Here is a 24,742-nt window from a genome sequence, read left to right as displayed (position 1 = left end):
TGCTGTAACGAAGATTGTTGCGTAAGGAACAAAGCTGCCATCTGGGCAGCGGTAGGCGGCTCTTCCCTAGCGCGCGAGCGGCGCGATAGGTCGTTCCTCCGACCACCAACATACCTCTGTACCGGCGCCAGAGGAAGCTTGTGCTGGTGGGAAGGGTCCAGCCGAAGACAAGCACAAAGAGAAGCCAGGGCCTCATCCAGTACAATGGGAGCACGGATTCTCCGTGTTCTAACGCTCCATCATCCCTGGAGGCTGAAGGAGACCTCCGTGAATACACCCACAGTCGATGCACACAGCTGAGAGAGAGCGGGTGGGGGGGGGAGGATGATCTGATTCAAGCCATATGTATGCGAACTAGGCTCGCTTTCCTCTCGGCAGCGCTTTAGACCGTAATCCCGAACGATTAACGCGCTTGCTCGCCACCATGAAGCAGTAGTGACTTTACTTGGTCTGCTTTTCTCATCCGTACAGCTGTTCTGGACTTCGCTTTTCAGAAGCGGTTGCTAGTGTATTTTGCATCGTCTGTGTATTGAATAAGAACTCTTGCTCTCTGAACTTGTCGTATTACTTCATTGTGGGTGGTCACCGTAATGACGCCACCTCTCTCCCTATGATTTCGTTTTGCTAAGATTTCACCAGGCAACTCAATGCTCAAAACTGGGTCGTGGCGCAACAGTATTACTAATATCCGCATTTTTCTGTGATTAGGCATTAAATGTAAAAAGTAGTAGTTATGTTAAAAAGTTAAGAGTTTGTATTTGTAAATTAACATTTGTAGTTGGTAATAAATGTAGAAGGGAATGGGATGGACCTTACCAAATGACGCCCTCGGGCGAGGGCGAGAGCTTTAGACGGCGACGCTTCTGTGTGTGTTGCAGCGACGCCAGCGGCGGCGGCTGCGGCGCAGAGCGGGCACCGGCTGTCGGCGGCGGGGGTGGGCGCGGGCGCGGGGGCGGGCCCGCGCCGGCTGTCGGACGCGGACTGGCTGCTGCTGGAGGCGCTGGACACGCGCCGCTCGCGGCCGCTGCACACGGGCCGCTTCCTCACCATGCACAAGCGCCGCCGCAAGCGCCTCACCACACGCCAGCTGCAGCAGGACCCCGCGCTGCTCGACGACATCCACCATGGGCAGGTGCAGGTCAGTCGCGCGCCACAGCGGCCGGGAGCTCTAGTCGCCATTACCACTACACTGTTGTCAATGTACGAGGGTCACTCCAAAAGAAATGTACACTATTTTTTTTTAAATCCATCTTTTTCTCTACATGTTTGAAAGTTTTACAGTGTGTAGATACATCCTTTAGGAACAATATTTTCATTTCTCCACATAATTTCCATCCCTCTCAAACGCCTTACGCATCTTGGAACCAGCGCCTGTCTACCCGCATGGTAAAATTCTGGGCCAACCTGTTGGAGCCACTGTTTGGCAACGTGTACAAGGGAGTCATCATCTTCAATCCTTGTTCCACGAAGAGAGTCTTTCAGTTTCCCAGAGAGATGATAGTCACATGGAGCCAGGTCAGGACTGTAAGGCGGGCGTTTCAGTGTTGTCCATCCGATTTTTGTGATCGCTTCCATGATTTTTTTGACTGACATGTGGCCGTGCATTGTCGTGCAACAGCAGTACATCCTGCTTTTGCCGATGTGGTCGAACACGACTCAGTCGAGCTCAGTTTCTTCAGCGTCGTCACATATGTATCAGAATTTATGGTGGTTCCACTTGGCATGATGTCCACAAGCAAGAATCCTTCGGAATCGGAAAACACCGTAGCCATAACTTTTCCAGCAGAAGGTGTGGTTTTGGATTTTTTTTCTTGGGTAAATTTGCATGATGTCACTCCACTGATTGCCTCTTCGTCTCTGGTGAAAAATGATGGAGCCATGTTTCATCACCTGTCACAATTCTTCCAAGAAATTCATCTCCACCATTCTCATACTATTCCAAAAGTTCGCTGCATACCGTTTTTCTTGTTTTTTGTGAGCCACTGTCAACATCCTGGGAACCCACCTGGCACAAACCTTTTTTAACGCCAACACTTTCAGTATTCTGCAAACACTTCCTTCCCCTGTCCGAACGTAGCGTGACAATTTGTTCACTGTGATGCGTCTAAGTTTGAAAACAAGCGGGAGGGATGTATCTACACACTGTAAAACTTTCACACATGCAGAATGCAAACTGTATTTTTACAAAAATAGTGTGCATTTCTTTTGGAGTGACTCTCGTATTGTGCGAGGCGACAGATGAGTCGGAAGACTACCAAAAATTTGGAAGGCACAAATGTAGTTTCGGCGACTGAGGAAGGCCTAACGCGTGACAGATGAAAGTAATCGTCAATTTTTGATCACCACCTCGAAAAATATCAAGTTACGACCATGAAACTTCGAAAAAATCGCCAACAGAGAGTGGTTAGGCGGAGTGATCGGTTGTGGAAGTTTGCATTTTTACTGTTCAAAAATCTACTTTTTTCCGAAGTAACAATCAGAACTTCGTCACTACAACTCCTAGTTACATACTATGGCGAAGTGCATTTCATGTGCCCAAGAATTTTTAGCCAACAGCGCATCGGTATCCCACCTCACTAGGATGTCGCGTGTAGGCACTAGACCAATTAGATTAGAATGTAAATCTGAGCTACTGTGACACCGCACGTCATGCAACACGTAATTAGTAATCCTTTGTTCCTCCTAGCTTAATAAGCCCCTATTGCAAGGAATCCACCAGCTCTACAACATTGACGTTTAGGGGTAACCTGGTAGTGTGACGAATTGCGGTATCATCTTGGCCGCAATGAGTGCTGTAGCTGTAGCTGCATGTCCCCAAAATATCGGACAAAGCTGCCGAGCTTATTTTGTGTTGAGAAGTACACGCGCCGAGCTCCAGAGATTATCGTCGGGAAGCTACGAGGTGCAAGTCGTCTAATTCATAATTTACATTCGCTCTTTAGTGAGATGAAGCCACTTTTCCAGTTACGAGAAAGTTTTATGTTAGCTTCGTATTTCGTGAATCGAGTGCGGAAAATTGCGAGAAACGGTGAAAAAAAAGTGAAAACTTGCCGAACAAGCTAGGAAGAACATTTTTAACTTTTTGACGTCAGCATACGTTGCATTATTCATTCTGACGTCGCACATCACGTCACTCAATGCGCACTTTCGTTTACACATTTTAAAATTACTTCTCAGGTGAAGCTTAACCCAGTGTGATCAAAGATGAAGTTTATCAGATAGTGTCAGAGATCTGAGTTTTAAAAGACTGAGATATGCAAGGAACATATTTAAAATAAGTCTTTCAAATTGCTAAAATAACTACGACTAGCGAAATCTGTCTGTTTACCGTGCACTGAAGCGCCAAAGAAACTGGTATAGGCACGCGTATTCAAATACAAAGATATGTAAACAGGCAGAATACGGCGCTGCGGTCGGCAACGCCTGTATAACACAACTACTGTCTGGCGTAGTTGTTAGATGGGTTACTGCTGCAACAATGGCAGGTTATTAAAATTTAAGTGGGTTTGAACGTGGTGTTATAGTCGGCGCACTAGCGATGGGACGCAGCATCTCCGAGGTAGCGATGAAGTGGGGATTTTCCCGTACAGCCATTTCACGAGTGGACCGTCAATATTAGGAATCCGGTAAAACATCAAATATCCGATATCGCTGCGGTCGGAAAAATGCTGTAAGAACAGGACCAACGACGACTGAATAGAATCGTTCATCGTGACGGAAGTGCAACCCTTCCGCAGACTGCTGCAGATTTCAATGCTGGGCCATCAACAAGTTTCGGCGCGCGAATCATGCAATGAAACATCATCGATATGGGTCCTCGGAGCCGAAGACCCACTCGTATACCCTCGACGACTGACTGTACGACACAGCTTTACGCTTCGTCTGGGCCCGTTGATAACTGGAAACATGTTGCCTGGTCTGACGAGTCTCGTTTCAAATTGTATCGAGTGGATGGAAGTGTAGGGGTACGGAGACAACCTCATGAACCCATAGACCCTGCATGTGAGCAGGGGACTGTTCAAGCTGGTGGAGCCTCTGTAATGGTATAGGTCGTGCGCAGTTGAAGGGATATGGGACCCCTGATAGTCTAGGTATGACTGGCAGGTGACACGTACGTAAGCATCCTCTCTGATCACCTGCATCCATTCACGTCCATTGTGCATTCCGACGGACTTGAACAGTTACGGCATGACAGAGGGACAACCCACACGTCCAGAATTGATACTGAGTGGCTCCAGGAAAACTCTTCTGAGTTTAAACAATTCCGCTGACCACCAAACTCCTCAGACGTGAACATTATTGAGCTTACCTGGGATGCGTTGTGACGAGCTGTTCAGATCTCCACCCCCTCGTACGCTTACGGATTTATGGACAGCCGTGCAAGTGTCAGTTCCCTCCAGCACGTACTGACATTAATCGAGTCCATGCCAAGTCGTGTTGCGGCACTTCTGCGTGCTCGTGGGGGCACTACGCCATGCTAGGCAGGTGTGCCGGTTTCTTTGGCTCTTCAGTGTATATTCAGGCGTCTTGATTTTGTAGGACTATATTTCCAGTTTTCCAACAGATTTAGGGTCTTACCATTGGCTTCCTCGTGTAGTATTACCAAATTGTTTTCTATTATGTTGGTAATATGTTCGGTTTCTAGCATATTCTGTGCAATAACTGATTTTTCAAAGTGGCAGAGTTTGAAAGCATTGATGTGTTCTTGAAACTGGGTTTTGAAATTTTTGCCTGTTTTTCCTACATAGCAGGGTGGGTAACTGGTGCTTGATACTTTATACACTCTACTGCTATTGAATTTTTGGTTATCTGTTTTTATGCTGTGAACTAGTTGGTGTCCAAACTTATTATTAGCGGAGAATGCAATTGTTACATTGTTTCTTTGTCAATAGGTTAGCTATTTTTTGTGATTTGGCGCCTAGGTGTGTCATACTTGCAAATATTTTCTCATCTTTCTTAGTGTGGAAATTTGTTGTCTTATTTTTGTGCATTTGTGTGATCATTACTTCTGTCTGTTTGGCCATTGTTTATGGCAATACTTCCTATTGTGTCCAATTCTGTCCTAAGGCTGTTCTCTTTTAAGTCAAGTGTGTGTGCTCTGTGTAGTAAGGACCTAAAGGCAGCATGTTTGTGTGCAGTTGGATGACATGATGAGTTGTCAGTTGTTAAGTCTCTCTCTCTCTCTCTCTCTCTCTCTCTCTCTCTCTCTCTCTCTGTGTGTGTGTGTGTGTGTGTGTGTGTGTGTGTGTGTGTGTGTGTGTGTGTGTGTGTGTGTGTTTTTGGAGGTTGATAATTCGAAGGTCCAGGGAATTTATGCTTTCGCTGTCCTCTTGCTCTTCTGTGAATTTTATGTTTTTGTGGAAAGAATTGAATGCTGCAAGTTGCTCCCCAACCTGTTCTCCGTCAAAGACGCAATACAACATCCTCTGTGAGGCATGATTATAAGGTGTACCTTTGACTTACTCATGGCCACCAAGATAAAAGATGAGTCCCACGTACTGTACGTCGCAACTGCTGCATGACTGGACGAAAGGAGAGCGTAAGCTTTTACCTTCCGGAATCCCTGGCGAGAACCAGTGGATCACACAAATGACTGCTATCGTTAATGCAAAGGGAATTTGTACGAAAAACAGACATAAAATATAATATCCTAATATCCCATCAGGAATCACACCTACTTTGTGCTCTGATGAGCTACCACATCCAGATTTTACACGATTTACTCCATTTGCAGATGCATAGCGACCAAAAACCGGAAACAGCTAAAGAAAATAAGTTCGACGCGTATTACTCTAATCCCTCACAGTCCTCAACTTCTCACCAGTTTAATCAGCCTGAGCTGAACGACCTTGTACGTCATTTTGGTCTTTCTAAACTTGCAATTGAAGTTAGCCTCTAGATGACAAGAAAAAATTTGTACAGCGCTATAGTGTACAAATGTCACATTACCGAAAGCGGACAGAAGTCTTACTTTCATATTTTACAGAAGAAAATAAGTTTGTTCATTGCCATGATGTCCCAGGAACCTAGGAATTATGCTGTACAATCGAGATGAGTGGCGTTTATTTGTAGAGAACTCGAAACCCAATCTGAACTGTGTTGTACTACATAATGGAAATATCTGTGTGCACGTTCCAGTTGGTCATTCTGCGTATTTTCGACAGGAGTATGATGACATGAAGACTGTGATGATCCTAATAAATACCAGGAGCTCAAATGGACTATCTGGGTGGACCTCAAAATGGTTAATTTGCTGCTAAGCCAACAGAGAGGCTTTACAGTCTGCTTTCTGTACATGTGGGACAGCCAAGTGCGAGATGGGCACTGGAACCGGAAGGAAAGGCACATTCGTGAGACTCTGCAAGCCAATATGCCAAATGTTGTCAACGATCTGATTGTTAGTCGAGAAAAAATAATTTTCCGTCCATTCCATATCAATATGGGTGTCAAACTGGGTTTGATTAAACAGTTTGTTAAATCACATTCAGTGCTCTTCTAGCTTTGCACATTCAGTGCTCTTCTTGCTTTGGCCTTTCAGAAGATCAACGCAAGTGTGTTTAATGAACCCCAAAGTCGAGCAGTAGTACGTGTTAAAGAATTTATCACAAGATGACCGTCATGGAAAGGGCTACATGCATGGCAGTTATGAAAAACTTTCGTGATATTAAAAACGACTGCTAGCTATGAAAGAATCATAGATGATATTTGGTCAATATTTATGTCCCAGGATGTAATATGAATGTCAAAATTCATTTCTTGTACAGTAATCTGGATAAATTCTCTGGCATCTTACGATATGTCAGTGATGAACAAGGTGAATGATACCATCAAGACCTGAAGACTAAACTTTGAAGGGAGATGGGACAGACATACGATAGGAGACTGCTGCTGGAGTGTTAAACGATATCGCCCTATGGTAGAAGAGATTGAAACGAACATTTTTAGCCTCTGTAGAACGCGTTAGTTGTAAGTTAAATATGAGTTTTTATTCAAATGTAACCTTCATTATGGTGTGTGTTTCAGTTTGTACCACTGAATAAATTCAGACTGTGTTTCGATTTATTTTGTATTACCCATTTAAGTTATAGAGTGTAAATCAATTGTTTATCCACCTACATTATGATTTAATGATGAAAACATGAAATGTTAACATTTGGCGACTGCATAGAAACTGGAGCTTTCAGAAAAATGCCGGCCTTAGATCTGAAATCAGCTCCCTTAAATTAGGTAAGAACAACTGCTGGTACCCCAGGGCGTTGACGAGTTGACGAGTGATGTCAGTCAAATGGATGTCTATCTGAACACGAATATTGAAAATAGGAGGCTTCAGAAAAAAGAAAATCCAAATGTGTACCCTGACGAGCTTAAAAGTATTGATATAGCATCACAGTATGTCACTCGTATTTCATGAAGTGCCGTGTGTGAAAGTGCACTTGATATAGTAGTTACCATTTTCCGTGCTGTTTCTATACACCTACCAACACGTACGCATGGCGCATCATTACTACTTTGACAATTTTATCTTGATACCTTGTAGATGAATTTTGATTCTGATACTGTGGCAAAAGTTTTTGGCATTCTTACCACTAAGCGGTTAAGTCTATCATAACAGCACTGATGGAATATGAAATGCGTTCACAGATACCTCAGTTACTCCGCATGCGACAGTGCAAATGATGGAACAGTGTCAGTTCTGAATGAGTCAGTGTGTGGGAACGATCATTTTGACGTAAGGCATTTATTTTGGAGGCTGATAAAAGAAGCTCCGTCATAGAAGACAGTATTTAGATGCTTATTATTGGAGGGTGCCCTTCCAGCCCGTCGTTGGTATACTGGTTTCTTGTTTTTGGAACGAGAAGACTGTATCTTGACGACGATATGCGCCTTGCAGCAGCAGTGACGAGAAAACATTGCTCTTCCAGTTGTTTCCGAAGACCGCCGTGGTAAGCCTGTGTTGGACATAGAATCAACGTCTTTCGTGCATCGCCGGCAACGGTATCACAACTTCAAGAACAATGTCACGTCACTACAACACAGAGCGCAAATCTGACCATTCTCTTGAATGGTGAACTAAAAGAAAGATCACCACGTTCTTACGCCATGACAAGACACCAACTCACGTAACTGCATGAATCGTACACCGTGCAACGAGAAAGCTACAAATTTTACGCGAACCACACAATTCACCTTACGTGCATTCTGTCAGTGTATCTCGTTACATAACAGCAAAGGAAATATTTGTCGGTGGCGTTTTCCTTTGCATGAAGAGGCTGTATCATTCTACACCAGTCTGGTGAAGGGCATTGCCCAGCAGGTGCTGACTAACGTACGTTACAGGTTATCGATCGATCTATCCAGTTACAATGTTTATTTTTGACGAGCAAACGAGCTCACGTAAAATGCATTCTAGATACACACACACACACACACACACATATATTCATTGTGCCTGACAGTCTTGTCACCGTAAAATAATTTCAACCGAAATTACTTATCCCAGACAAACCTCCATATATAATGCAGCATTCGTAAATTTAAAGAAAACTTTAGATTTTGTATACTGCAGTGCACTCACTGAAATTAGGTACGTAGATGGAATAAAATACAAGGTGCGTAATGTTATTTGCAACCTGTAAAGAAACCAGACTGCAGTTACACGAGTCGAAGGGCATGAAAAGGGAAGCCATAGGTGAGAATGGGGTGAAACAGGGTTGCAACCTATCCCCAGTGTTGTTCAATCCGTACACTTAGCAAGCAGTAAAAGAAAGCAAGTAGAGATTTGGAAAGGGAAGAAGAAATTGAAAATTTAAGATTTGCTGATGACAGAAATGGCAGAGGACGTAATGGATAGTGCTTTAGAAGTAGTTCTGCGATGAACATCAACCAAAGTAAAACAGAAATAGTGAGTTGTAATTGAATAATTCAGGCAATGTTGAAGGAAATGAGACACTAAAAGTCGTAAATGAGTATTCCTGTAAGGGGCGATTAAAAAGTTTGCGCTTAAGGGCGTTGCTGCAGCGTATACGCAATGTAATATGAGTGTGTTGCGTGCATGTAAGCACCGATATGTAGGCAAGGGATTAATGTGGCATTCTTCTCTTTCCGACGTGCCTGCGGTAAATGGTGAAACGTTAACTGTGGCGACGTTATTAACAAATGCGTCCAAACAGGACCAACGTGTTGTTACGCTCTTCTTGGCTGTTGAAGCACAAACACTGTCAGACATCCATCGGAGAATGAAGAATGTGTAGGGGGCAGCATGTGTGTCGAAAACCACCGTTGTGGAATGGTGCGCCATGTTCCGTGTTGGTCGGGATTCGACACAAGACGATCTTGGAGGTCAGACTCATCCATCACGGACAACAGCAATCGGGCGGTTGATGAGGCATTTAGGGCAGACCCATGCGATTATCAAGTCTTCGGTTCCTTAAAAAGGCCTTGGAGGTTCGACGATTCCTGTCGGACGAGGATGTGCAGAGGTTGTTACAGACTTCTTCACGCCAGCAGGTCACGGTGTTTTACCAAACGAGTATCTTCAACGTCGTGCGGCGCTCTGATTGCTCCAGTGCTCGCGGCGATATTGCCTGAAACTTTGTGATCGCCGCTTGCATGCGGGTAGCAAAGAACTGAAGATCGGTGAAGTATAGAGGGTAGAAAATCCAGACTGACCATAGCAAGGACAGTACTTCCGAAAAAGAAGCATTTGTTAACAACTACTACGAATTTAAGTGTTAGGAAGTTTTTTTAACGTATTTGTGTGAAGTTTAGCCTTGTACGGAACTCCAACGTGGACAATAAGCAGTTCAAAAAAGAGAAAAATTGAAGCTTTTGAGTGTGTTGCTTCTGGAGAATGCTGAAGATTAGATGGGTAGATTGCGTAACCAATGAGATCCCACTGAATCGAATTGGGGAGAAAAGAAATTTGTTGAACGAAGTGACTAACAGAAGGGATCAGTTGTAGGATACATTCTGCGCAATCAAGGCATTGTCAGTTTGGCATTTGAGGGAAGTATTGAGGCGGTGGGGGGGGGGGGGGGTAAAATTGTTTAGAGAGATCAAGGGATGAATGCAGTAATCAGGTTCAAACGGATGTAAGCTGCAGTAGTTATTCGAAGATGAAGTGACTTGCACAGGATAGAGTAACGTTGAGAGTTAGATCAAACCAGTATTCGGAATGAAGATGACGACGGCTACAGCAACAACATCCGGATCATCGTACTGCCATTCATAGGTGTTAGTATGGCACTGAGTCAACTGTTTATGAACTTGATTGTAGTAACCCTTGGCTTTACATATGTGAGAAAAGTACGAATTGCCTTTCTGGAATCCATGTTTGTTGGTGAGGAGTAGTCACCCTATTTGATAGCACTGATTACCTTTAAGCTATCAGTATGTTATAACATTCTACAACAGATAGATGTTGATGATCTCGAAGGGTAGTTTTTCGAATCACTTCTGCTACCCTACTTGTAGAGGGTCTGATCTCTTCTTTCTGCCAACTACTGGGCGCACTTGTTGGAGGTACCTACGGTATGTTATGGTTAAAAGGGGGCCGAGCAGAGCCGCAAATGCTGTGAATAATCCGATAGGAATTTCATAGGGACCTGAAGCAAATGCCGGGTTTTTTTTTTTTTTTTTTTTTTTTTTTTTTTTTTTTTTTTTTGGGAAGGGCACCGTCGTTTTCCTTCCCATCCCCTTCGTACTCTGAGATTGTGCTCCATCTCTAATGACCGCGCTGTCGACGGAACATTAAACACTGAGCCTTCTTTAATTCGTTAGATTTCAGCTGTTTTCAACGTCACTGACATTAGTATCTGTATCATTTACCTTTTCAGTGACGCAAGAGTGAAGCTAAGGCAGTACTCCTGGATTTGGCTTTGTTACGGAAATTTTATAGCGGGTTTCACCATTTCTGCTTACATCAGTTTAAGTTTCTGTGTCATTCAAGAGTATCTGTATACCGACTTCTGTGACAATAGCAGCCTTTATGTTAGTGTCAGTCTGTCGTTGGATTTGTGATAGATTTTGCAACGCTAGATTACAACTTGTTCTCAGAATTAAGTACAGTCCTCTCATCCCAGCGCAATATGCTTCAATCCAAGGTGTTATCCTTTATTTAGTTTGATGTTACCATTTTGCAAAGTTACGTTAATTACACGGCAATCAGCATAATTTGTTGTAAAGGTGAATGTCTAGTGTTGTTATTATGACGTGATACAATTATCAGCCAGAACATTATGACCACCGACCTAGTAGGCGATAATAGCGTCACCTGGCGAGGAATGACTGCTAGTCGGACACACGCACGGTGCAAGTGGTCCATGCATGTGCCACTGTCAACACCACGACGTCGGCAACTACGACTTAGTGGGCACGTTACCATCGACACTGGACGCCAGTGCAGTGGCAGAGCGTTGCATGGGCTGATGAATCCCTATACCTCCATCATGCCGATGGGAGGACGCAAATCCGCCATCTCCCAGGGAAACTGCTCCTTGATACCCGTACCATGGGGCAGAGACAAGCTGGCGGTGGCTCCATTATGCTCTGTAGAACATCCACGTGGGCGTCCATGGTCCCTTAGAGGCACCACGATGACCAAGGAGTATCGTACACTGGTTGCGGACCACGTGCACTCCTTCAGTGACCATCATGTTTCCCGACGACAGTGGCATTTTTCAACAAGATAATGCACCATATCACAAGGTGAGGAAAGCGATGGAGTGGTTCGCGGAACACAGTGGCGAGTTCCAGTTGGTGTACTGGCGCCCCAACTCGCCAGATCTGATGCCGATCGAACACATTTGAGAGATGATGGAGCGTGGCATCAAAACTCATCGCACTCCTCCCCGGAATTTACAGGAATTAGGTGACTTGTGGTTGCAGATGTGGTGCCAACTCCCACCAGCGACCTGCCAAGCCCTCACGTGCGTGTATACACACACACACACACACACACACACACACACACACACACACACGAGAGAGAGAGAGAGAGAGAGAGAGAGAGAGAGAGAAGTGTAAAAATTTTCCTTAAGTAGTAATGTACTGTAAATAGGACTCAGTATTTACAGATGTAGGTAAATATTTTCTTTAAAAAATACCACTGTAAATAGGACTCACTATTTACAAATGTAAGTAAATATTTTCTTTAAAAAATACCGCTATAATCAAGTAATATTAGGCTACTAATAGCAGATAAATAGCAGCTGTCCAGTATAACTGAGGAGGCACCAGCTCTATTCAAAGTGGTTACTTCATTTCTAGTTTGCTGGACTAAATTTAGCTAGCATAAGTCTTAATAGTATTAATCAGTATAGCAATACTTTCCTGTATATACAGTATAAAGATTGGGTTTCTGTGAATTGCGTGTCTTTTATTGATTTACATGTTGAAGATTCTCCTCCTTGATTGGATTAACAGATGAATGGACGTATGTTTATTTTATGGGAAAACAAGGCTCACACGTCTATAGCAGTATATTTAAGAAAGAGTTAAATTTTACATCTATACTGTCTGATTTATATTTTTCCCCAGTTTCGTGATATAATGCGATATGATACTTTTCTTCTATGACTGCGTTGAACTATTCAGCATATTTTATTGTTAGCATTTGACCATCATAACCAAACAATTGTCTATTAGTTATCTATGGATTCTAATAGTTCGCCGACCGCGATGGTCTAGCGGTTCTAGGCGCGCAGTCCGGAACCGCGCGACTGCTACGGTCGCAGGTTCGAATCCTGCCTCGGGCATGGATGTGTGTGATGTCCTTAGGTTAGTTAGGTTTAAGTAGTTCTAAGTTCTCGGGGACTGATGACCACAGATGTTAAGTCCCATAGTGCTTAGAGCCATTTGATTCTAATAGTTCCTGGTGTATAAAACTAAGACTAGCACCAAGTTGAAATGTTGTACATAAATTTTTCCCATAAAAATATCGATGTGCAATCTACAGTTAATCCAAGGATAGTGAAACTTCGATGGCAGTAGTATTGTAAATAGTGCAGCTCTTCTTTCTGTTCTGTACCTCTATTTGCAACTTTTGATCGTATTACAGTGTTCAGAATTCTGCCAGGACATTGTCTGGCAGAGGGATCATCGAACCACCTTTAAGTTACTTCTCTACCGCTCCACTCTCGAACAGCGCACGGGAAAGACGAAGACTTCATTCTTTCCATGCAAGCTTTGATTTCTCTTCTTTTATTATGATCATTTCTCTCATTGTAGGTTGGTGCCAACAAAATGTTTTCATACTCTGAGATTAAGTTGGTAATTGAAATTTCATGACAAGGTCCTGCTGCAGTGAGAAACGCCTGTGTTTGAATGAATGCCACCCGAGTTAGTGTATCATATCCGTGGAACTCTTTCTCCTGTTTCGTGATAAAAAACAAGCTTCCCTTCTATTAACTTTTTCGATGTTCTCCGTCAATACTCTCCGATGCGGATCCCACACCGTGCAGCAATATTCCAGAAGAGGGCGGACAGTCGTAATTTACGCAGTCTCTCTAGTGGCCCTGTTGCAGTTTCTTCTAAATACTCGGCCGATAAATAACAGTCTTGATTTGCATTCCCCACAACATTATCTATGTGACAGTTCCAATTTAAGTTATTTGTAACTGTAATCTCTAAGTAATTTTCGCTCTGTAGCGGAGTGTGCGCTGATATGAAACTTCCTGGCAGATTAACACGTGTGCCGGACCAGACTGTGTGCCAGGAAGTGTTAACAGAAATTTAACTGATTCTGTTTAGTGCTCCCGTGGATGACTTCACGTTTTTTGTGATCCACAGTCAGTTGCCATTTCTTTCATCATACGTGTGTCCTGTCTAAATCATTTTGCAATTCATTTTGATCATCTGATGACAGCATCGTCTGAAAACAATTTAAGAGGACTGTCTCGTAGATCGTTTGTGTCGATCAGGAGCAGCAAAGAGCCTGTAACACTTCCATGGGAAACACCAGTTACTATTTATGTTTTAATCGATGACTTCAGGCACACAATTTATTTAGAAGTCGCTTGTGAGGAACGGTGTCAAAAGTCTTCAGGAAAACTAAAAATATGGATTCAGTTTGACGTCCCTATCGATAGCACTCACTGCTTTTTTCCATATTCGTGTTGACTGTTTGTCAATAAATCGTTTTCTTCGAGGTAATTGACAATTTTCGATCACAGTGTATGTTCCGAAATCCTAATGCAAATCGACGTTAGTGGCACGGTAACCCACTGAATTATTGAGTGGGTTACTCCCATTTCCTTTCGTGGATGTTGGTGTGACTTCTGCAACTTTCCAGTCTCTGGGTGCAGGTCTTTCTACGAGCGAACAGTGGTATATGTGACAACTATAGAAGGATATATGATACGAATTACATTGTTTACACCACTCAGCCGAAGTATGAGGAAATGTACCATTTATTCTCTGATGGTGTCAAGTCTGACTTGGCTTTGAATAGACCGGAAATAGATGGAGCGCGAGAGAGGATTACTCTTCCTTTCTCTCTAGTGTGATACAGCTCTGTTGAATACTACACAAAATATGAAAATATACGTCCTCAAGACGCAGTGGCATACAGAACTTTATGACTGGTGTCAAGAAAAGTTTCCGAAGCTCTTACTCCTGATAAAATAATATTGTATTCACGTTCAATATACGTGTCAACTGAATCCTGATTGTAGTTATTATTTGTCCTCAAGAGTGTGACGAGGTGATAGAATTTTGTATTTTTGGTGATAGATAATAAATAGGGAATAGAGGAAAAAATCTTTCAGTAGTCTGCAGGTAATGGCCCACTGCAACACAACCTCGTAACATACTGCTAAACGCACACTGCAGTGGACAGAGGTACTACAGCTGGCGTGGACAGAAAAAGAGCTATCCATAAAAAATTAATTTTATGAAGTACGGAATTGTATTATTTGACTGTGGATATTTTTTAAATAATTTTGTTGTGCAAAAACAGACATAATGTCTTATGGGATAACAGCAATCAGTGATTTTATAATGTTACTTTAAATCCGTCTTGATTGCAAATTTTTTTTATTATTCATATGACCGGTTTCGTCACATGACGTAGCATGTGAAAGTTGCTGAATTGGACGGGTTACTCCTGTAACTTAAATATCAGATCTGAAGATGGTTCTGAATGAACCGAAACCGGTCATATGAATAATAAAAAAAATTTGCAATCAAGACGGATTTAAAGTAACATTATAATTTTATTGTGCCGTTGTATTTATTTTTCCAGATTACGAATTTCGAACATCTAAAACGGCCTTATTCATGCGTTGCCCTCCTTGCAGCACACTGATCTGAGGATGACCATTCCAGACTTCCAATAAGCAATCTAAAACAATGTAAACGTGATCATGCCTGAAAGTAAAAGTTGTTAAATAGCGAACCAACTTTTGATGTGTTAGAGTCCAAAGATTTTGGTTTAAATCTGTGGGAAGTTCAAATCTTTTTTTTCCTCTTTCCGTTCTCTTTTTTCCCCCCTAGCATATAAGGGCGTATCTCACAGTGTATATGAATAAGTCCATGTTACCACTTGATTCAGGTCCCACTTTCAACATCAGGTCCCCGTATAACTGGATGAGCGAGCGAAAACTCAGGGTGTTTGAAGCCGGGGGGATTGGTTTGATTTTACTTGAGTAATCATTTCTTTAACAGGAATTCCCATTTCGGGAACTTATTCGGAGGGGATTGTTAGAGGCAACTGTGGCATTTGCATTACAGCCAAGTAAAACCTTGAGCAGAACAGCCTCGAGACATTGCGGATTTCCCTATATTTATGTCGTTGTGGTAGCTGCCCCCTCCATTTGGAGCGTTCATGATCCAATTCATGTGATTGACAGGCTCTTGCCGTACAGCCACTAAGGAGGGCCGAGCGGTCTAAGGCGCTGCATTCATGGACTGTGCGGTTGGTCCCGGCGGAGGTTCGAGTCCTCCCTCGGGCATGGGTGTGTGTGTGTTTGTCCTTAGGATAATTTAGGTTAAGTAGTGTGTAAGCTTAGGGACTGGTGACCATAGCAGTTAAGTCCCATAAGATTTCACACACATTTGAAGTAAGGAGAGATTCCACGCCGAACTTAACTGTTATCATTCATTCCGTTCGACAAGATTGTTGAGAGACTTGTGTATATGGTTTCCTTTGTAATAATTTCCTATTAGCAATTTCCTCGTTACAGCAACTTGGTGTCCTCAAAATCGAATAAGTGTTTTTCATTTAGGCAATGCTCTGCCAGTGCGGAGAACTCCGTGTGTCAGTAATGTGTTCCTCGCAGCGTTCCGAGATGCAGCACTGCTTTTACCCGATGTATTGGTGGGAACATTCAGGGGATGGCATGTATCTCTCGGACATTAAGTTTCCATGGATGCTTCAAGGCCCCAATGATAGCTTTCATTTATGACAGTGGTCAGAAGACTGTTTTCGTGTTGCATTTACAAGTAGTCTTGCCACACACGGAAGAATATTGTGTCTCTTGTCTGCTTCCTGGTTTCCTGCGTCTTTTATTTCCATGAATGTCCTTCTAATATGGGCTTCATTGTACTCATTTTTGGTCAAATATTCCTTTTCAAGCAAAGTGCAACAGAATGGATTTAGAAAACTCTGTCTGCCTCCACTGTCTTGACATTCGCAGAAAAGCGTCGGCTTACTTTATTGCACGCATTTATCAAAATCCACAAGTGTCATGGGGTAATTAAAACAAAGTAAAAAAGGATCATCTGTCACGTCCACAAATGTTGAGGAAGTATTCGAGTACCAGCCAAGCAATCTTAGAGATGGAGGACGAGGAGGAGATCAGTGTCTGACGTCCCGTCGACAACGAGGTCATTAGAGACGGAGAGCAAGCTCGGACTAGGGAAAGATGGGGAAGGGAATTAGCCGTGCCCTTTCAAAGGAACCATCCCGACATTTGAATGAAGCGATTAAGAGAAATCACGGAAAACCCAAATCTGGATGACCGGACGCGGGTTTGAACCGTCGTCCTCCCGAATGCGAGGCCAGTATGCAAACCACTGCGCCACATTGCTCGATCTCTTAGAAATGCTGTAGTCGTCGTAATTACATAAGAGATTCTGTTGATTAATATTAAGTGGAAGGGCGACAGTTCAACAAAAATCACGCAGGCTGCTTTTAATTGCCGCAAGTTGCACGATTATCTGTTTGTCAGTTTCAGTCCTGTCAGTTTCGAACAATTGGCTAGCTCTGCGAATGATTCGCATGTTCAGATAGTGTTGTCTTCAAAGTTGTTGTCAGAGCCAGTAAAAAAATCGTCAATGTTTTGTGGAACCATTTGTGAAACAATAAGAAATAAAGTAGAGAAGTATTTGATGCACTTTTGAATGATACCCGAAATCGTACACTTTTTTTTTTTTCTTGAGAGAACTGAGTAAGCATGGATAGTGATAATGACGACAGCACTTGTAAGAAAAACATTACTTCTTGTGCAAAAAACATTCCTTCTTGTGCAACAAACATTCCATTTCTTGATGTTTCCAGGATTCTGTATTGAAACGTTTCTGAGACTGAAAAATTGTTGGAACTTTCTTACCCGTTCAGGTACAGAAGAGAGAGAGGTGACAGACATATGTCAAAGTCACACAACAGTAGATTGCACGGTCTACATTGTCCACCAGACAAATATCGTCTTAAACTCTTTCATCATCAAGGTTTATTGCCTTATCGGGCTTTTAAGGTCTACAGCAAAACAAAACAAAAAAAGGACCAAAAGAGACAACCACTACAGAAGGGGAAAACAGCATTCTATAAAAAATAAGAGAAAACATAAAAGCACAGTAAAAAGGTCAGCCAGCCGCAACAGAGGAGACACCTACTGCAGATGGTAGTCCACCGTTGGCGATCTGCTGCTTCATCTTCCACAGCTGTCGGCTCTACTTCTTTCAAGATTGATAATACTCGATCCTTCCATCGAATCCTTGGACATCCCCTTGGGCGTTTTCCGACAGGCGGGGAATGGAGGACTCGGTATGGGAGTGATCTATCAGCTCGAAGAATGTGGTCAAACTACGGTAGCCTCCTGTGTCCTAATATTCCGTTAATGTGTAGTTTTCCAAACCTCTGGCGCAGATCTGCTTCATTTCTTCGTTCCCTCTTACCGTCTACGGTATGGTAGGCGCGTCTACAGATCTTTCGAAGTACCTTCCTCTTGAAGGCACAGATTGTTTCTTCAGTTGTTGCTGATGACATCCAGGTTTCGCAGCAGTATAAAATTATAAGTACTGGCCTTAGTAATGTTTTGCACATCTAATTCTGATTCTTCTTTGCTATCATTCGTGAAGTGAATAAATTGTTGTGAGTAAATAACATGCGATTATCATTTATTATTCGTTGGCGCACCTCTTCGTCAGTTCACTTTTATTAGTCAGCATGGAAGCCAGGTATTGATTCTTGAACTCGTTCAAAGGTAAGCTCGTCAACAATAATAGAAGTAAGGAGAGCTTGGCGGCGTGATATATCGAGATATTTGGTTTTATCATTATTCCCTACCAGCCAAATTTTCTTCACATTTTGGAGACATCGGGAAGTATCAGAGCATACTTGCTCCAGGGTATCAACAAAAATCACAAAATCGTCAGCAAATGCCATGACTGCTCCCACCATCTGCATTTCTCTGGTTCCACCAATGCCACGGCTTACTTTCCCCACATACAAATTGAACAGTATTGGTGCCAGTGGATCTCCTCGTCCCAGTCCATATCGAATACTGAATGATGGCGATGGTTATTCACCGTATCGTACTCCACATGTTGATTGAGATTAGTCGGATGCACTTCGACGGGATGTGAAATTCCTCTAACGTTTTCCTTAAAATGGGGCGGTCAGAACTGTCGTACACTTACCGCAAATCAGTGAAGATAAGGTGTATTTCCCGATCGAACGCGTAAATTTTTTCTATCCCGCTCGAACTCGTAAAATCTTTCTTTCAGATGCCTGAAGGTGAATATGTGGTCAAGAGTCGACTGTCCACGTACGAAGCCACATTGATAGGGGCCTAAAAGTCCTTGAGCCAATGGTTTCATGCGGAGCAGCAGCAGCATTTTAAGACTTTATAACCAATTTCAAGTAATGAAATCCTTCGGTAGTTGCATTCTTGTGTAGCATCACCGTTCTCGAAGAATTATTTCTGCTTTCCAAATGGTAGTCATACCCTTTAAAATTATAAAATGGTGCGTCTACTGTTTCTGTAATATGTTTTATTTCTTACTTTTACACAAGTGATTTCACATCACATTTCACACATTTTTTTTCTTTTTTTCCAAAAAATTTTAATTCAAGTTTTGTTCAGGAATCGTGAAACACAATATATTTAAATGTCGATCGATAATCCGATCGAGGTAGCTCAGGGGTTAGCACACTGGACTCGCATTCACGAGGACGACGGTGCAAACCAGCGTCCGGGCATCCTGATTTAGGTTTTCCGTGATTTCTATAAATCGCTTAAGGCTAATGCCGGGATGGTTCCTTTGAAAGGCCGCGGTCGCTTTCCTTCTCATCGTTCCCTGACCCTGGGGTTTGTGCTCCTTCTCTAATGACGGCGTTCTCGACGGGACGTTAAACCATAATCGTCTCCTCCTCGGTCGGTATTCTATTATTATTATTATTATTATTATTATTATTAGTTGGAGTATATAGTTCAAGAGAAAGCGGAGAAGATTCAATTTATGCTAGTATTTCATATTTATTTTATTTTTGATACATGAACGAAAGAAATCAAAAGTTTATAATGTGAGGAGAAGTGGAACGACCAACCGTTGCGACGTCGATTTCATCTGCCATAAGCATATTGTGACCTGACTGCTGTCGCTTATTGCTGTAAACGGTACGCATGTTCGATAAAATAATATCGAAATCGCGCTTTCGCTATGAGATGATCAGCTTCAACCCCGATGCGTAAAGAGCAACAGCAACAGCTGCAGTGCACGTGTTACAATCCTCAGGGTAAAGCGTCAAGTTTGTGTGATACGTGGAAGCTTGAAGATGTGAGTAGCTGTTTGTTTTTCTAGTGCTTCCGCGAAATGCGTTCCCCAATGCAGTGCCAGGTGCCTTTCTTGCTTTTTTTCATTTGTTGTGATGACGGTTTTCAAGGCAACGTTTTTCGAACATGCGTGTCATTCGCAGAGCTAGCCCGGATTGACAGATGATTGTGCTCGTTGAAGCAATTAAAAGCAACTTGGGTGATTGGTGGTCAAATGTCGAACTTACACTTCACATTCATCTATGGCAGCTCTTCTGTGCCTGCAACTACTTGGCAGCTACTAGAATATTTCCTCAACGATTTGTGGGAAGTGGCAGAAGGACCCTTTCTGCTTTGTTTGAATTACTACATAATCCTTCTGTGTGTTGATAAATGTGTGGCACAACGCAAGAAGACGTTTTTTTGTGAATGAAATGTCAGTAAAAATGGATGCCACTTCTTTCACTTCCATTCTGTTGCAATTTTTTTGAAAAGGAATGAGATGACTGATCAGTGATTGATAGCACCTTGCACATAATTGCGATTATCATCAATAGGGGCATTTTTAGGTGCCAGCAGCTTAGGAATCTGCACACGATACCAAACTATGTGGAAATATTTGGCGTCACAAACATGGAAAGACTTCGACGGGAAAGTGTCAAAGCCTGTAAAGAATTTTCTCACTGCTGTTTCAGGTAATTCTGCTCTCCTGGACGACCACTTCGTTCTTCGTCCTTCTCTCGCGCTTCTCTGCTTCCGAAGTTGCTGGGAAGATCTCCCACCTTTCCAGGCGAATTTGGTTGTTGGTCACTGTTGCGGATCTCAAGTGATGTTTGAGACATCGTACGGTTGAATCAATGTAAGAAGATCCCTGGCAGCTAGTAGCTTTGTGGCCAGCATATCAGCTGTGAAATGCTAACGGATGCAGGAGGAACAACAGTCAATTGTAGAGCTGCTACAACAATGAGGCATTACAATAGAGACGTTTACATAATTTCTCGAAATGTCCTCCATTCAGTACCTGGTTGGAGGGGAGTTATTTTATCAGTTAATCATCACACCAATACTTTCCGACACCTGATTTACGTGGGTATCGGCAGCTGTTCGTGAAATATTTCTGTTTTCTCTCAGATCGTTAAGTTTTTCAAAATTGCCCCGATTTTTCCAATCAATTAAATTTGTTTTTGTAAAAATAAACCTCATGCCGGACTATTTAATTTCCATTTGTTCATTTCCTACTCTTCATTTGGCTAAGACTATTTGGAGAAGAATCGATAGCGCAAATTCCCCACAGACCACGAATTAAGTTTTTATTAATTACCGTATTACTTTCAAGCAAATTAAATCCTTTTTCGCAAAAGTAGACCTCATGATGGTCAATTTGATACCTCATTTGTTCATTTCCCAATCTTCATTTGGCTATGACAACTCGGACAAAAACCAGTTATGTAATTTATAGGGAGTCATGTTCTTGTTACACTCAAACGTTTGGCCCTAAAGCAGAAAAGGTGTCGAGCACTGCACTAGGGACTGCATTTCGCGAGAGTAGGAGCAGAAGAGACAGCTATTCATGTCTTCAAGTTTGTACACATCAAACAAACTTAACCGTTACCCTGATGATGGTAACACGTGCACGGTAGCTGCAATTGCAGCTCTTTGCTTGTTGTTGTTGTGGTCTCAAGTCCAGAAACTGATTTGATGCAGCTCTCCGTGCTACTTTGTCCTGTGCAAGGTTCTTCATCTTCCAGTACCTACAGCAACCTAAATCCTGAAACTGTTTAGTGCATTCATCTCTTGGTCTCCCTCTACGATTTTTACCCTCCACGCTGCCTTCCAGCTGCCTTGATGCCTCAGAATATGCCCTACCAACCGATCCCTTCTTCTAGTCAAGTTGTGCCACAAATTTCTCTTCTCTCCAATTCTATTCAATACTTCCTCATTAGTTATGTGATCTACCCATCTAATCTTCAGCATTCTTCTATAGCACCACATTTCGAAAGCTTCTATTCTCTTCTTGTAGACTATTTATCGTCCATGTTTCACTTCCATACATGGCTACAGTCCATACAGATACTTTCAGAAACGACTTCCTGACACTTAAATCTATACTCGATGTTAACAAAATTCTCTTCTTCAGAAACGCTTTCCTTGCCATTGCCAGTCTACATTTTATATCCTCTCAACTTCGACCATCAACAGCTATTTTGCTCCCCAAATAGCAAAACTCCTTTACTACTTTAAGCGTCTCATTTCCTAATCTAATTCTCGCAGCATCACCATATTTAATTCGACTACATTCCATTATCCTAGTTTTGCTTTTGTTGATGCTCATCTTGTATCCTCCCTTCAAGACACTGCCCATTCCGTTCAGCTGCTCTTCCAGGTCCTTTACTGACAGAATTACAATGTCATCGGTGAACCTCAAAGTTATTTCTCCTCCATGGATTTTAATTCTAACTCCGAATTTTTCTTTTGTTTCCATTACTGCTTGCTCAATATACAGATTGAGCAACATCGGGGATGGGCTACAACTCTGTCTCACACCCTTCTCAACCACTACTTTCCTTTCATGTCCCTCAACTCTTATAACTGCCATCTGGTTTCTGTACAAATTGTAAATAGCCTTTCGCTCCCTGTATTTTACCCCTGCCACCTTAGAATTTGAAAGAGAGTATTCCAGTCAACATTGTCAAAAGCTTTCTCTAAGTCTACAAATGCTGGAAACGTAGGTTTGCCTTTCCTTAATCTTTCTTCTAAGATAAGTCGTAGGGTCAGTATTGCCTCACTTGTTCCAACATTTCTACGGAATCCAAACTGATCTTCCCCGAGGTCAGCTTCTACCAGTTTTTCCATTCGTCTGTAAAGAATTCGTGTTATTATTTTGCAGCCGTGGCTTTTTAAACTGATAGTTCAGCAATTTTCACATCTGTCAATACCTGCTTTCTTTGGGAATGGAATTATTATATTCTTCTTGAAGTGTGAGGGTATTTCGTCTGTCTCATACCTCTTGCTCACCAGATGGTAGAGTTTTGTTAGGCCTGGCTCTCCCAAGGCTGTCAGTAGTTCTAATGGAATGTTGTCTATTCCTGGGGCCTTGTTTCGACTTAGGTCTTTCAGTGCTCTGTCAAACTCTTCACGCAGTATCATATCTCCCATTTCATCTTCATCTACCTCCTCTTCCATTTCCGTAATATTGTCCTCAAGTACATCGCCGTTGTATGGACCCTCTATATACTCCTCCTCCCTTTCTGCTTTCCCTTCTTTGCTTAGAACTGGGTTTCCATCTGAGCTCTTGATATTCATACAGGTGGTTCTCTTTTCTCCAAAGGTCTCTTTAATTTTCCTGTAGGCAGTATCTATCTTACCCCTAGTGATATGTGCCTCTACATCGTTGCGTTTACCTCTGGCCATCCCTGGTTAGCCATTTTGCACTTCCTGTCGCTCTCATTTTCGATACGTTTGTATTTCTTTTTGCCTGCTTCATTTACTACATTTTTATATTTTCTCCTTTCATCAGTTAAATTCAACATCTCTTTTGTTACCCAAGGATTTGTATTAGCCCTCGTCTTTTTACCTACTTGATCCTCTGCTACCTTCACTATTTCGTCTCTCAAAGCTACCCATTCTTCTTCTACTGTATTTCTTTCCCCCATTCTTGTCAATCATTCCCTAATGTTCTCCCTGAAGCTCTCTAAAACCTCTGGTTCTTTCAGTTTATCCAATTCCCATCTCCTCAAATTCCCACCTTTTAGCAGTTTCTTCAGTTTTAATCTGCAGTCCATAACCAATAGATTGTGGTCAGAGTCCACATCTGTCCCTGGAAATGTCTTACAATTTAAAACCTGGTTCCTGAATCTCTGTCTTACCATTATATAATCTATGTGATACCTTCTAGTACCTCCAGGCTTCTTCCATGTATACAACCTTCCTTCATGATCCTTGAACCAAGTGTTAGTAGCTATGATTAAGTTATGCTCTGGCTATTTGCGTAGCAGGCTCTAAGTTGATAATCTCATGGCGAAAGCATGATTTCGAAACCATTTTGATGAGCGCACATGCCATTTACAGAAGTTTGCGACAGCAGTCGGGTCAAGATATGCTTATGGCAAATGAGATGTTCGGTGAAAATCAACATCGCAACGATTGGTCAAGCTGTTCGCTCCTTTTCTAGTCTCGACAGAGAAAAAATATCGATCAACTGTTTCAGCGGCAATGAAGTATCAGAGTAGGGTTTGAGATCGATCATCACTGCTTGGTCTGAAAACCTAGATGCGAGTAACGGATTTAACCTCCCCCTCACTTATCGACTCTAATGACAGTGATAAATTAAACCGCGTGTACCTAATGGAAATTTGGGAAAAGCAATCGTCACCGAAGTTAATCTGTCGGTAAAGAGGGAGGAAAGGGTTACATCTAAATGAAAGGAAAAATGCAAATGAAACTGGTGGAAATTAATTTTGAAAAGGGGTAAAGTTAATAAAGAAAGTAAATGTGCGGCCGTTACGTTAACAATTAACTAGCGGTAATTAGATATTTGAGATTTGGGGGAAATTACGGTCGCCAGTCCTAAGGACAATTACTATAGTAACTGAAAAAGAAAGGTTATTACACATATAATTAGCACTAGAAGCGTGGCAACTGAAGGTTGACACGTGTAGTGTGGAAACTGAAAGTTTGTCAGAAGTAATAAATTTCGCTACACTCTGACTTAATTTAGCAAAAGAATTAATAAAACCGGAAAATCGAAAGTTAATTTAGTGACTAAAGTT

The 24,742-nt window shown here is 42.4% G+C and overlaps 1 protein-coding gene across 4 annotated transcripts in view; it reads left to right on the top strand.

The window, feature by feature from the left end:
- The first annotated feature begins 967 nt into the window (after positions 1-967).
- The window catches only part of LOC124796435 (cAMP-specific 3',5'-cyclic phosphodiesterase 4A-like), a 323,597-nt gene continuing 299,822 nt past the window's right edge, over positions 968-24,742 (top strand). For 3 of the 4 annotated variants that reach the window (XM_047260626.1, XM_047260625.1, XM_047260624.1), the window contains exon 1: positions 974-1,138. In XM_047260626.1, the coding sequence (XP_047116582.1) occupies positions 1,049-1,138 (90 nt within the window). In that variant the 5' untranslated portion in view covers positions 974-1,048. Of the gene's footprint in view, positions 1,139-24,742 lie in introns of all 4 variants that reach the window. The other variant, XM_047260627.1, reaches the window with a different exon arrangement.

The sequence above is a fragment of the Schistocerca piceifrons genome, chromosome 4 (assembly GCF_021461385.2).
Source record: "Schistocerca piceifrons isolate TAMUIC-IGC-003096 chromosome 4, iqSchPice1.1, whole genome shotgun sequence".
Classification (NCBI taxonomy): Eukaryota; Metazoa; Arthropoda; class Insecta; order Orthoptera; family Acrididae; genus Schistocerca; species Schistocerca piceifrons.
This window is presented reverse-complemented; position numbering and strand designations above follow the sequence as displayed.